The sequence below is a fragment of the Carex rostrata genome, chromosome 21 (genome assembly GCF_964058835.1).
Source record: "Carex rostrata chromosome 21, lpCarRost1.2, whole genome shotgun sequence".
Classification (NCBI taxonomy): domain Eukaryota; kingdom Viridiplantae; phylum Streptophyta; class Magnoliopsida; order Poales; family Cyperaceae; genus Carex; species Carex rostrata.
This window is the reverse complement of record NC_135938.1, coordinates 1,362,832-1,377,627: the sequence shown is the minus strand read 5'-3', so window position 1 is coordinate 1,377,627 and position 14,796 is coordinate 1,362,832. Positions and strand designations below refer to the sequence as shown.

Here is a 14,796-nt window from a genome sequence, read left to right as displayed (position 1 = left end):
TAATTTCATAGCTTGCATGTAGTGAAGTGGCAGTGCCGAAAGGACAGATTTGAGGAGAGTAGCTCGGCCCCCATATGAAAGAATTGAAGACGACCAGGATGCCATTCTTGATCTAACGGAATGAATCAATGGTTGAAAGTGTACCTTTGTTAATCGCCTACAAGAGAGGGGCAGTCCTAAGTAGGTTATCGGTAGTTGTGTTTTGTTACATCCTATGATATCCCGGATTACACTCGTGAGATGCTCTGGTACCGCAATCGGGACGAAGCTACTCTTTCGTGTATTGATCTTTAGACCTGCCAAACTCTCGTATATGCGCAGTATGCGGACTATTACTCTCAATGTAGTGGGGTGTGCTTCCGCAACAATGATTGTATCATCCGCATATTGAATTGGTCTTGGGGTGAATGTCATCGGTAAATGCATACTTGGAGTCGCATTTTTGATAAACCAATACAGCGAATCGGTGACCAATATGAAGAGGAGTGGCGAGAGCGGGTCACCCTGTCGAAGACCCCTCTTGTGTCGAAAGTAATTCGTGTTCGCACTATTTACTTTGATCGATGAAGCCGAAGTAGTTAGGATGTTAAGGACAGCTGACAGCCATCTCGGTGGGAATCCCCTCTCAATGAGAAGGTTCGTCATGAAACACCAATCGACCGTGTCGAATGCTTTAGCAAAATCGACTTTGTATAGAATGGAGGGAATCTTCTTTTTATGACAGTAGCTCAGATATTCTCTTGCGACGAGGAAGGATTCCATGATCGATCGGCCTCGGATAAACGCCGTTTGCGCATTACTAACCAAAATTTGAAGCATAGGTTGAAGCCTATTTGCCAAAATTTTTGTAACAATCTTTGCGGAGGTGTTGATCACACTGATTGGCCGAAAGTCGACGATATCCACTGCTCCCTCTTTCTTGGGAAGTAAGGTTATTGACGCCTTATTGATTGAAGTAATCCGTCTACCACTGTAGAAGGATTGTATTAGTTCAATCAAATCAGGGCCGACTACATCCCAAAAATGCTGGTAAAATTCCGCCGGCAATCCATCAGGTCCACACGCTTTCCCTTTGGGCAATTTGAATACTGCTTCTTTAATCTCCTCAGTAGTTATTTCGGCATCCAAGTGAGCAAGTTGATCGGCTAACTGTGGACCTATCTTGCCCGATAAGTTGAAAGCTCTATTATGAGATGGAGGTGAACCAATAAGAGATTGGTAATGAGTGAATAAAGCTTGTTCTATTTGCACTTGGTCCCTGTATGTTGTATTGCCGCATTTAATTTCTGAAATGAAATTTTGATTTTTCCGACCGTTGGCTACTGCATGAAAATAACGAGTGTTGTTGTCTCCAAGCTTAAGCCAAGTTGCCCCAGACCGCTGTTTCCATTTCTCCTCTTTCTCCTTTGATAGCTTGAAGACCTTTTCTCTCAATCGTATTCGTAACATGAACTCCAAGCTATTTAAAATTCGTGACTCTTCCGCTCTATCCAACCTTTGAATCACCCACATCGACCTTGTTAAGTATGTATCCTTGTTCCTATATGTCAATTGAGCCCATCTGTGTAGTGTCTTTGTTGTTTTTTTTATTTTCTGGTGAAATGTTTTTATTGGATCTAATTGTGTATCTGTTGCTTGCTCCCACACACTTTGAACCAGTTCATTAATCTGTGGGTGCCTCAACCAGTAATTTTCGAATTTAAAGGCTCTTGTATGATTATTGAAGTGAGGTCTTACATTAAGAAGAAGGGGTGTGTGATCGGATGCGGTTGACGGGGCATCTTGCAACTCATAAGAGGCTCCCATCAAATTCCAGTGAGGCGAGATAAAAATTCTGTCGAGTCTTGAGAAGGTAGGTGTTGGTCTTTTATTTGACCAAGTGAATTTCCTTCCTATCAGAGGCACATCCAGGAGTTCTAATTCATGTATTGTGTTATTGAATTCTGACACGATACCAAAATTAATTGGCCCTCCTGTTGTGTCTTGTTGAGACCGGTGAATGTTGAAATCCCCCATTAAGATCCACGGCAAATTATTGAAAGCTCTAAGTTCTCTCAATTCTTCCAAGTATCTCATTTTGTCCCTATCCTGTTGTGGCCCGTATGTGCCCGAAAGCATAAAAATAAAATCGCCTCTTTGTAAAATAACACTCACACTATAGTTCTTAATATAAGAGTTGAGGAGCTTATAGGAGTTACTCCACGCGAGTAATATCCCGCCCCTCGAACCCTCCGCATCCAAGGTAATGTATGATTTAAATCTGGCCGAACAGACTTGTCTTACTTTAAAGATTGAATGGTCATTCCATTTCGTTTCTTGAAAGCAAACTAAATCACAATTTAAGTCTAACACAGAATTTTTAATCACCATGCATTTGTTAAGGTCTCCAAGACCTCTAACATTCCAGTTAAGTAATTTAAAAGCAAACTTAAGATCATTTGGTTCCATAGACATTGAGTTACAAAAGAGTAGTGCGCATCACTAATTAGAACCTCAAAAACTAACAGAAATTAAAACAAAGTTAATAAGCAACTTAGACCTAGTCTAAGTTGAGGCAGAGCCTCCCTCTTCATCGTCCTTCATGAAATCCTCATCGGAATCATAGTTGATACCAGCCAGTACCGATTCCTCTTCATTGTTCTCACCTGTTGTTTCATTTCCTTCGGCCTCCTCTTCAGTTGGGTCAGTGTCTTCGCTTGGCGGCAGCTGCATTGCACCGCAGTAGGTGTCTATTTGTGCCACCTCTTCCTCAGTAAGTGGCTTGTTAGCCAGGACCTCATCTTGAAGAGCAGCTATGATTGCCGCCTCCACTTTCTTGGCTTCCTCCTCCTTTGCCTTGCCTGATTTTTTTTTCTTTCTCGGAGCCCTTTTTTTAATGTAAACCTTGGAGGCTGAACCTCTCTCAGAAATTCTGACTGACCTTCTGACTGTAGAGTCGGTGTTGGGGCCCAGTGGGACGAGCACCTGGTTGATCGCCGGTTCCAGGTTGATGTCTGGTACTTGGTTGACAGCCGCATGCTCCAACGGCAAGTCCTCCAGGTCTTCCTGGATCGCGGGTTGAGCCGGCACGGCCTCTAGTTCCACCAGATGTGCCTCTTGTAGCTCATCGGCAGCCACTTCTGGATTAACAGGGATCCCTTCTACCTCTAGTAGAACCTCATCCAGTTCTGATTCATCGTCATGCACTGGAGGTTCCAAGTTGTTAAAGCCCAGGTCGATATGTATCGGATCCAGATCCACTATCAGGTCTGAGCCCATGTCCTCATTTGTCATGGAGGCCGGCTGTAGCATTTCACCTTCAGCTGAATCAGTTGGGCTAGTAAGGAAATTACCTGTAAGAGTTTGAAGGCCCAAGTTGGCTGTTGTGTCTTGGCCCAAATCAAATTCGTCTGCCATGTCAGCCCATGACATTCTCTGGGCAGAGGTAAGACCTACCGAAGTCTGAGGTTGATTTGACCTGAGGTCTGTACCCGAGCTGTGCTCCCCACGCTCCAAGTTGCAATTAATGCTTGCTAGTATAGCCCTAGCTGCTTCATCTCCAATTGGACCCTCTTTTTGGTCCTCCAGTCCGACCGTTGGTTGAACCGGTGTCAGCTCCCCCGGCTGAATTAGAGCACCTTTGCCCTTCCCCGTTGCAAGAACTCTGTTGCGCCGCTCATATTCGCGGCTGAGGTAGTGCGGGCTCTTTTTAAGAGACTCCTCGATGCGGTTTTTGTCAGGCCCCTCCGGCATGGCCGCCCAAACCGCCAATAGCGTGTCATATTCGATTGTTATAACCTCCTTACCTCCCGAATCCACTGCCATCCCTGACAGGGCCAAAAGATTAGTTCTACGTACCTCATCAAAGACTGAAAGTGGTGGAGTTGTGTCTGTCTCCGTGACCGGCTGGATTGGTTCTTCTAACCAGCTGTGCACAATGACCTCAATTTTGCGAAGGAAGCATCGTTCCCACATCAAGATCAATCGAGGGATATTTTCTAAGTCGGGAAGGGCAACAACTGTCATCATCTTCTCGAATGATCTGACCCCTTGCATTGGTGAGTGCTCAAGGACTACTCCAAAGGTGCTTATGGCCGGGATCAAGTGGTCAAGGTTCCACTGTTGTGGGGAGAGATTCTTCAATTCAATCCAAACTTTAAACTTAAGGAATTGTTTTGTCGCATCGATACCTGCACTCCATGGGTATGCCACCAGCCCCAGTTCATGAAGTCTCTTACCATGAGTGTTGAGGAAGAATTCACGGTTCACCTCAACAGGTAGTAAGAGAATGTATCTTGTGTCAGCAAGGTGGGTAAGAGGGAATGGTAGTTGAGAGTTGGTTGCTGACATAAGGAGGGATTGGATGGTGCAGTGATCGTGTGAAGGAATGAGACGGGCATCGATCATTACTGCTTTGGAAAGCTCTATATTAGTGCGTTGGATGTGGGGTGTTGTTGGGATGAAGACTACTGTTGCCTGGGGCCGGTTTGGTGGTAGGCCAGAATCCCCCATATTGCCTCTTGGTTGTAGGGGATCGAACCTCTGCCTTTTAGCCACCAGGGAGTGCCCACAGTCCCTTGCCAGGTGTCCCTTTTTCCAACACCTGGCACAAACTCTGTCTTCACTTAGGCAGTCGTTCTGATCATGGCCTAAATCGAGACACATGTAGCAGCGATTCTTCCAGGCCGGGTGCGATGGGTTTGGTGGTAATGGGAGGTCAGGCTGGTCAAGGTTGCTCACCGAATTCAGATTTGGATTTTCAGTAACAGTCCAGGGATTCTGGTCCATGAAGAACCTCCAAGCAGATTGGTGATAGGGGGCTGCCGAGGTAGGCTGTGGAATTGGGGAAGCAACCTGAGCATAAGAGCGATTGGGTAGCTGTTGAGTGGTGGGGTTGCTAAGGTGTCTGTTGGTGGGGGTGGTGTGTTTGTTCTTGGCCATGGTTGTAGGTTTTGGGTGACAAGAGAGGGGGTAAGGAGTGGGGAATAGTGAAGCGGTGAGGCTGTGGGTGGTGGATCGGGTATTTGTAGAAGGGTGGATCGGGTTGGTAGTCGCCAGGAATTGTTCTGGGGAGACAGCGGAGATGGGGGGGAATAGAGTCAGCAAGGGGTTAGTTGAGCGGTGAAGTGACAGTGTTCGGCGCTGAGAAGACCTTGGGCGGCACTGGGTACCATTAGGTAGCCCTTTTACCTTCGCGTATAGGTACGACTGTGGGTACCGTGACCTCCATGCCGTCGGCGCCGGTCCTGCGCGGCGGTTGTAGACTCTGTCGCGGTGACACCGTTGATGGGAAGTGTCAGTAATCTTGAGCCAACCCCCTCCCGTTGGGATTGCTTTGAGTTTCGCCATTATTCGCCAGGGGAATCGCCCTTTTTCTCCTTAATTTACGGTTTAGGGTTTAGGGTTTTGAGAAACTTTTTACCTTCATAGATAGTGGTCTATTTTTGTAATTTAAACTATGAAATTCAAACACAATGAAAATCAATTATATAAAAACTTAAGCTGAGAATGAAAGTCCATTTTTAGTACCGATACTATTTTACTATATATTATATAAAAAAATCAAGCATAAACAATGGACCAATTAACTCCAATTCAATGTACATAAATCCGCCACTGACAGATACCAAACCAACTAGCAATTCAATTACTACTGTTGACGAAGGTAGATTTATGCCAAATTTGCCTCCCTCTCAACCCTCTAGTATTGAAGAAGCACCCAAATCCCGTCTCAGGAAGAGAAACAAGCCACCAGCAACTGAGACGCCATATTTTGTTTGCAGTCTTAGTCTGCAAAAGATCGATAAGAGATACTATTGGGCCACGCCGCATGCAGTATGAGGCTCATGGAGAAAAGGGATCGTTGCTAGCTGTAAATGTATAGTCCTTATGTTTGATTTTTATTTATGGAGACGTGTATATCTTCTTCTTTTGTAGTTTATGATGAAGATGTGTATGTTTTTTGGTAGTAAAATAGTTAAACAGTAAAATTTACTTGTTGAATGCCTTTGACGATGGTTTATGTTGTTTTATGTATCTATGTTTGTTTATGACTAATATGGCTAGCAAATTGGAGAGCTGACTAATTTTAAAAAAAAAATTCCCAAAAAAAAATATCAACTTGCATGATAGTGTACCGATAGGATAAACGAATTCCTTCTATCGGTACATAGTTTACTACTGCTAGACGAAGTATAATTCGTTTATCGGTAATGTGTTTTATACCGATAGAAGATAATTAGTCTATTATCGGTATGGTGATCATGAAGCCGTTGACAGAATCAGTTTTTATACAATAGAAGACTGGAGTTCTGTAGTAGTGATTGCAATTAATTATAGATTTACAAATAGTTTAACTAGTAAATTACGATATATACTTGGTGAGTTGTCAATTTTACAGTTAGATAAGTCAAACTTTATAATTTCCTAGCTTAAAAAACGCATGGTAGGGTCGAATATTACACGCAACTTAATTTGAATATGTCTCATCAAAAACAATTACAACGTCTATAGAAAATTCTTCAGCATCTATAACTACAACTGTCATGTTAATTACCATCTCAAACTACAACTAACAGCCTCTCTCTGTGTCTCTGTGTCTCTGTATCTCTCTCTCTCTATATCTCCTCTCTCTAAAAAATGCAAGTCTTACGTACCTCTGTCGCCATTCCATACGACACACGACGTGGTAACTTTAACCGTGCCTACTTTGAAAAACAAGTGAGTCTTCGCAGGACGCATGCACAGCCTTTGCAACAAAAGTTTCTTCCTGTGCTAAAGCCGGGTCTATCTTTGTCTCCATCATTGCTTAGAGACAAATCGTTTGTCTGCAAGGCCAGTCCTGTAATATCATGGGTGGATGAGAATGTACTGAAGAAGCTCAAGCCGTATGCTGAACTAGGTCGTATAGGGGCTTACGGGCCGGCAGTTCGGCTCCATTCCTGGCCTGCGTTTTGGTAGATATAAAAATTACAACTGTGCTATATACATTAATTTTATGAAAAAATAGTAGTGCAAGATAATATTTTGAATATCCAACATATGATTATATGAACCGATCGAGCTAGTTAATTAGGTGTTAAGTTATGATTTAAGGAACATTAAAGTGCATAAATGGCAAGAAAATTAAGGCAATTCAATTATTTGCAAAGTTGCATAACTTGTAAACTACTTAGACCAGACCTTTCTTTTTGGTTCCCTTCTTTGTTGAAACAAGTTTTCATCAAGTTTTCAATTCAAATGTCAAAATAAAACTGATCAGGGAAATTTTTTTTTGTCCCGTGTCTTTCTTATGATCAGTTTTTAGCTTCTGAAAATGACATCTACTTTTCTATTGATAGGTCTATTATGCTGGCAACAAAACCTGGAACGATTCCTGATTTGAAATTATTCGGACTGTATTACGTGATGTCTTTCATTATATTTATCGCCGGTTGCGTTTCAAATGACCTCGCTGATATAAAATATGACAGAAAGGTAAGTTTAATATATCTTAAAAAACTGTATATTTTCCTTATCTAGTCTTAAAACATATTTATTTGTAATATAGATTGCCAACTTATTGTTTTTTTAAAATAATAAAAACCCAACAGCCATTCTCCTGTTCATGTTTGCCTTTTAATTCACTGGGAATTCAACCTAGCTATCTCGACTTCTGACTCCTGAAGAAGAAATCATCCACTAAACATAGCAACACAGTGCTTTTCTGCAAATTTCTGTTCTTGTAGTACACTCCTAGGTTTACTGGTCAACTATGTTTTATATATAGTTATTTTCCTTCAATTGATATAATTGTCTCTCTCAATCTATATCTCAGGTAGAGCGTTGCAAGACTAGACCACTGGTATCTGGTGAAATCACACCGGTTCAAGGGTGGTTGTTTTGGGCATTCCTTATCTCGTTGCTTATACCACTTGTGCTACAACTCAACAAATTATGGTATATATGATGAAGAAAGTGCTATTGTGACATTATTATGTCATATTAAATGGCACATCGAATTGATCCTTTCCAGTACTAATTGTTTTGAAATCTTTTTACTACTGGTAAAATAGTATTGTGCTAGCAGCAGTGGAACAAGTATTGTGTCTTGCTTATCCTTTTATGAAGAGAGTGACTCACTGGGTATGTTTTCAGCTGGTGCAATTAATTGGTTTCTTTTAATTTTTCTAACTTAATGAAAATATAGAATCACTTCAATAAACTGGTTTTGTTCATGACATGATGGGTTAAATATTATAGACTCCAGCCTTTCTTGGTCTAGTCCAGAGCTGGGGTGCTACACTCGGCTGGGCAGCTGTAAAAGGAAATTTGAATGATGTTCACATTTTCCTCCCCGTACACATTGCTGGTATATGTTGGACAATGGTATATGAGACAATATATGCACATCAGGTATAATTATTTATTTATTTTTGAATATCACATTCCCCAAGTTGAATTTGTGCTTATGGCATAGCTCATACCTGCTATTTCACATTACAAACTGTTTCAACTTTCAAGCTTAATTTATTATAGTTTTACCAGGATTCTTGTGCCAACAAAATGATAGATAAACCTATTACTTCCTTAATTACTAATTAATTTCAAAAAATAACATTTGGTTACCTTGAATTTTACAAAGTTATTTGACAGAAAAAATAATATCCAAAAAAGAGCTTCAATACTGTACTGACATATAGTCAATTGGAAGATTTCAATATTAATTTGAAACCAATTTTCTATTTTTTCCATTAAAAAAAGGATAAAAATGAAGACGAGGAAGCCGGAGTGAAATCCATAGCATTGTTGTTTGGAGACTCAACGAGGACATGGCTCCTTGGATTTGCAACCATTTGCATTGGAAGCTTGATGTTTGCTGGCTACAATGCTAATATGGGTATATTTTTTAGCTTAATTGCAACATATATAAGATTGCCTTTAAATGATAAATTCAGGCTCTTAAAATCGATCTATTTACTGAGTGGTGCATTTACATACTGAATTTGTTAACTTTGTTGTCAAATTTATTTCAACTGATTTTATTTTTCTTTTTGTTAGGTTGGCCCTTCTACTTATCTATGATTCCTGCATATGGACATCTATTATGGCAGACATATGCAGTTGACTTGTCAAATGGTTTGGATTGTTATCTGAAGTAAGTACCAGTGTATCAGCTATTTATTGAATTCTTATGAAATATGATAAGTTCCTTTGCCTTTTTTCCTATGGTTTAGGCCAGAAATATTACTTCCAAACACATTCAGAAGAGTTTTTTTTATTCATAAATGGGTTGAACCAAACCATTTAATTATATTGATTAATTTAGAATGCATCATAACAATTTGGAATTTTTCCACGGTCTCAGATTAATTCAACACTGTACAAGTGTTGAAAATTGAATATCATCAAATTAAGATCTTTTTATTTCTAACCATCTTATAAGTAAACAAAACACCACTCATTACAGAGTGCAAAACTGTCAAAACTTTGAACTGTCTCAGTTACCATAAATGCTGGTAACTGAATAACCAACACTTAAACTTGTCGATAAAGAAGCTGGTGTTTTATTTTCTTTGCAGATTTAGAACAACCAAATGGTTTGGAGCAATAGTTATGGCCGGAATGGTACTGGGAAGGATTGTTTACTGAGACAAGTACTTCTACAGCAAGAGTGTCGACTACTCAGGACAATATCTGAAAATAACAAAAGAGCAATTGGTTTCTCCTTTTTGTATTCTTGATAATAGTGCATGTCAAAGGGTATGTGTATACATTACAGAATTTTTTTAAATGACTACAAAATAAAATTGATTCAGTTGAGTAAATAAAATAAACTTGATTTGAGGAGATGCCAAATCTTGTATGCTGTGTTGGGCTTTGATAGAAGCAAACAGATGTTAAAACAACAATGTTTTTGTTACTGGTTAATCGAAGGGCAGTTTTGTAATTTCTTTATTATATCTAATCAGGTATTAATAGGCTCATAATTGTAAAGAATAGTTATGCGATTAATCAGAAATTCATTAGCTTTATTTTTTCTCTTCTCCTTCCAACTTCTCATTATCTTTTCACTCTACTCTTTTCTATCCAATTACCCAAATTGAGCATCTCAATGTCAAGCTGCTGCCTTCCCAATTGAGCTCACAGAATCCCAATTCTATGTGTATTGTCTTGGATAAACTTGGGACATAAAACTAATTGACAGTTCAATCAACCAAAACAGATAAAAACAGAATACTGTGCTGCTGTGCCAGTATTTTCAGAAACAGAGAGTTGTTTTTCAGAATAGAAGCAAACCTATTTCAATTACAAAGTTCTACAGTATTTAAATTAGTACTACACATTCTCTAATTAAGTGCCCACTAATAACTACCCACTACAGAACATAAGAATGAATCGGATGTGAATCGCATGTTTATAAGGCGTATCTATAAAGGATTAAGTTTTTAGTGAATATTATCATAAAAGTTCTAAATATATGATGCAATATTTATTGAACTGGTATAAGAACAAACGTGAAAATTAGTTCCAACGATTGGATATATGAATTATTAGCATAGTTAATTCTCTATAAAAATAATATAACTATTATATTATTATAATTTGTTTTCTTTGTATGTGACATATACATGAAGAAAACTAGATAATACATCTTTGTGATGTATTTCAATTTTCGTACGCTGATGCATATGTTTTGTACCTTTGTCCATATAAGAACTACAGCGTTCAAAATAATTAGTCCATATCTCTATTAACAATCATATTCATACAAGTTGAAAACACATTTAATTATTAACAATCATCATCCACTTATTTATTTATACATGTTAATTATTGATCTGTTAATTGATAATATATATTTGTTAATAATTACATTTGTTATTAAATATATATAAATGTGTATAAAAATGATAAATAAAAATATTGCAATTTTGTTTTTTCAGTTAAATGGTTGAATGGTTTAAAGTAGAGAACATGAAAAGACTAATGTTTTTCATAGGCACCAATTTGACGTGTTCTCATTACACAAATAGTTTGAGGTCTCACAATTATCACCCAAGACCCAACGAGAAAATTATGTCAAACTTGCACTGATTAATTTTGGTACCAATGTATCTTGCAATTGAGTCTCAAAAACACTATTTTTTGTTGCTTGATTTAGTTTCAATCATGCAACTGTACCTGTTATGTTATTTTTAGCTATGCTTTCGTATGGTACTGTATCAACCAGCTATTCTTATAAAACATGAATTATTGCTAGGTGTACACATTTTTTTTCTATATTCGTTTTGAAGAATTAATATTGAACTTGGTAGTGCGCATGGGGTTGATCATTAATTAGTGCACCGATCTTAACCGTTTTGAGAATTATTTATAAATCAATAACCTTTAAAAGTGAGAAACGAATTATTACAACAAGTTTCTAGTTTCTGTTAGATGACATAAGCTAGAAATCATTTGTTTGTTAATTATGTATTCACTAAGTAAACTTAATTTTGAATGGGATCATGCACCATAGTAGAATTGACTTTTTGCGACTGATATTAGCGATCAGTGCTTACGCCGGTCGCAGATACTCAATTTCCCCTCCAAAAAAAAGAATTTATAAAAAATCAGGCGACTAAAAATATCAGTGACCGGTATCAGCAACCGGCGCTGTTGGCTCTGCTGAAAGTTATTTATTTATTTTTTATAATGTCGCTCAAAAAAAAATGAAAAAAACGCGGCTACTGAAAAAAAAAAAATGAAACACGCGCGATCAAAACCTTCTCCGCCAAAATGAAAACCTTCTCCGCCCCGATCAAAACCCTCTCGCGCGCCACACCTCTCCTCTCATGCGCCACCCCTCTCCTCCCGCGCCACCCATCTCCTACGACGGCCAACTGTTGCTCTTCACGCGCTTCAACCTCTGCGTCTCTCCCGCCTCTCGTTGTCTCCTCGTCAGCGCTAACGGATCTGGTTTGTTCTCCCCTCTTCTTCTCTCTCCCAATCTGAATTCCATAACACCTGATCCATGATCGGCACTTAAGCATTACATTGCAACTCTTTCAGTTTGGCTAAAAGGCTGGAATTTGTCGTCCCCTTTCTTAATTCATTTAATTGGCTTCTAGATATGAAGGTTTGTAGCGAATGGTACATTTATTCTTCATTTGCTTGTTTCTTTATCTTAGGTTGAGGCAAAAATCTGATATCTTTCCCTTTTTAATTTCGAGTTGTTTAATTTTTATCAAAATTGTTGATAATGAAGCAGAATTAAGTTGCAATTGGTCATTATTGCACATTATTTATGCCCAAAATTATACTTTTTCATGTAATTGGTCATAAGCCATAACATGTCACAAATTAAACTTACGAAGGTCTTTTTATGCAATATGACATGTTTATTTGTGATAACATGGTAGGTTTTTGAAAGATTTGGAGAAGGTACCCCACAAGTAAGGAAGTATGCTGATCTTAGCTGAGCCCTTTAGTGTTGTAGATGCTTGATAAGTACATTTTTTTCCTTTACATATCTATAATGTAGTGTTATAGAATTGAGTATGTCTGCCACATACGTACTATTCACAAATGGTCAAGAACTTGTTTTACTTGATAAGATGGTACTCGTAAAGAAATTATTAGGTAACCTTCCATATTTATTTCATTTCTTGGGATGAAAGACACAAATTATGGTATATTTGGACTGGTGTATGTAATTTTTCAATTTTAGAATGTAATCCATTCAATTATATATTTATGGAAAGAGTCTCGGCACAATTTGAAGGATGGGGATTAATGCTCAAAGAAGAAGGGACTGAGCTAAAACACAATTCAAAGAAAAAGAAAACTAATTATGTTATTTCTAATATTTTTAAATCTTGAGCCAAATCATTTACCAGAAAGAAGAAAATGCCAAAGACAGAGAATAAGGGCCCTGAAGAGGAAGGATTTGAGATGTATGCCAGCAATAGTTAGTCCTAAACTTATTGATTTATTTTTGGACTGATTCTGGTATTCTAACAACCTGATTTTTTTTAGTAGAGATTAATCGAAGGACTGAAGAGGAAATAACAATGATACAAGAGGAGTCTAGAAACGCATCAGCTAAGGTAATTCAGAACTAAACTAATCTATTAAGGTTCAATTTAAACTTTTATTAAGTATTGTTGCCTGATAACTAAGTTTTATATATGTATCTATGAAGGTATTGAGATTTGCTTCAAAAAATGTGTTTGTACTGCTTATAGTGGGCGATGGTATCAGAGACTTCACTGATGCTAGTGGCAAGATTATTTTTCTTTTCTCTCATTTGTGTTATATTTCTGGTTTAGGGCTGCTAACGAGCCGAGTTAGCTCGAGTTATGGACAACTCGAATTCAACTCGGAAGATAGTGAGTCGAGTTGACTCGAGTTGAGATTATTGAGCCGAGCTGGCTCGTTGACTCGAATTCAACTCGCGAGTAACTCGAGTTGGCTCGTGACTCGTGAGTCAACTCGTTTAAGGTGTTGAAATGTTGAACATTTGAACTTATGATTATTGTTATGTAATAATATGAGAAGTAAATATTGAATTAACAAACAATTCACAACAAAATGATTAAATGAAATGAATTGGGTCAACTTGAGTCAGTCACATCTAGTTGGGAAAATAAAATAGGTCAAAAATTATGAAGAAAATCATCAATCAAACGAGTCACGAGTTGTAACGAGCGAGTTCAGTCCAACTCAAACTCAACTCGTTTAACTCACGAGTTACTCAACTCGAGTCAGAATAACTCGAATTTTAAACGAACGAGTTGTTAGCGAGTTCGTTACCGAGCTGAGTTTGAGTAACTCACGAGTCGCGAGCTTTTTATACAGCCCTATTCTGGTTAGTTGCTATCCTCATGAAATTCTGATTTTTGTTAAAGTACTTCTCATAGGCTATATATCCTCATTGGTATGTTTAATAAAGTGAGACATATTATTATGGTGCTAATACCCTTTAGTTAAAATTCTTTGGAACAGAGCCATGCTCGAGCTGGACCAAATTTTGGAGGCTAATCAAATAAAATTTGCAACTCTAACACTGTCGCCTTCCTTCGTTGTTTTTCTTTTGGTCTATTTGATGTGGGCATGGCTACTCCAAGTATGCAACTATTAACTTCAAGTATGTTTGTATATGAAGAGATAATTCTGTGCTCCTTTGAATTTGTTAATAAAATTAAGTCTCATATTGTGTGGGCATGACCGGTTCTATTATTTCAAAGCTCAGGTATTCTTGAAGCTACTGTTGTGACAAAACCAGAAAATGTAATTTTGTTACTGAATTGGAAGGTTTAGATGAGTGAAAGACTGTAATTTTAGGATTTTGTTTCAATTTACAATTCCGAATATGAAGTTCTAAATATGCAGGTTATTTTTTGCTTTTTGATTTCATGACTTGAGAATTTTGAGGAAATCGTAATTAATACTATGGAAAAATTAGAATTGTTGTGTTGATATTTGAATTAATGTGGAATTAATATGTAAAATTTATATTATCTAAATGTGATATTTGAATTAGCGATGCACTCTATAATGTGTTAATAATTAATACCTACATTTTGCAAAAAAAAAAACAAAAACAAAAAAGCAACAGCGACCGGTACAACGGTCTCTGATACATTTTCATGACGTTAGCAAAAAACAACAGTGACTAAAAAAATTTAGTCGCAGATAAATTATCAGCGATCGGTGACGTTATCGGGCGAGCATCAGCGACCGGATTTGACATCAGCGATTGAAAAACCGGTCTCTGATAGTTAGATCTGTTGTAGTGATGTCAAGACTTTAGTATACAATGGAACACATTTTCAGATATAGTTCATTTTGCAA

At 38.1% G+C, this 14,796-nt stretch overlaps 1 protein-coding gene and 1 long non-coding RNA gene across 7 annotated transcripts; both read left to right on the top strand.

The window, feature by feature from the left end:
- The first annotated feature begins 7,325 nt into the window (after nt 1-7,325).
- On the top strand, nt 7,326-9,723 carry LOC144573431 (4-hydroxybenzoate polyprenyltransferase, mitochondrial-like). Its single transcript, XM_078323219.1, has 7 exons — nt 7,326-7,455; nt 7,796-7,917; nt 8,034-8,103; nt 8,221-8,373; nt 8,722-8,857; nt 9,019-9,115; nt 9,540-9,723. The coding sequence occupies exons 1-7, from the start codon at nt 7,327-7,329 to the stop codon at nt 9,607-9,609; spliced, it is 777 nt and encodes a 258-aa protein (XP_078179345.1). The 5' UTR covers nt 7,326; the 3' UTR covers nt 9,610-9,723.
- A 1,868-nt stretch (nt 9,724-11,591) lies between these two features.
- Nucleotides 11,592-14,370, top strand: LOC144573404 (uncharacterized). 6 transcript variants are annotated; one of them, XR_013517957.1, is made up of 5 exons: nt 11,592-11,919; nt 12,013-12,079; nt 12,363-12,896; nt 12,979-13,049; nt 13,145-14,370. It is a non-coding gene; the product is annotated as an uncharacterized LOC144573404 (long non-coding RNA). The 6 variants fall into 6 exon arrangements; XR_013517958.1 differs by having other exon boundaries at nt 12,363-12,450; nt 12,840-14,370; XR_013517956.1 differs by having other exon boundaries at nt 12,982-14,370.
- The last annotated feature ends 426 nt before the right edge of the window (nt 14,371-14,796 follow it).

Coding starts and splice junctions, on each gene's coding strand:
- LOC144573431 (XM_078323219.1), top strand. CDS start 7,327: ATGCTGGCAACAAAACCTGGAACGATTCCTGATTTGAAATTATTCGGA. Junction 7,456..7,795: donor ATATAAAATATGACAGAAAG/GTAAGTTTAATA, acceptor TCTATATCTCAG/GTAGAGCGTTGCAAGACTAG. Junction 8,374..8,721: donor AGACAATATATGCACATCAG/GTATAATTATTT, acceptor CATTAAAAAAAG/GATAAAAATGAAGACGAGGA.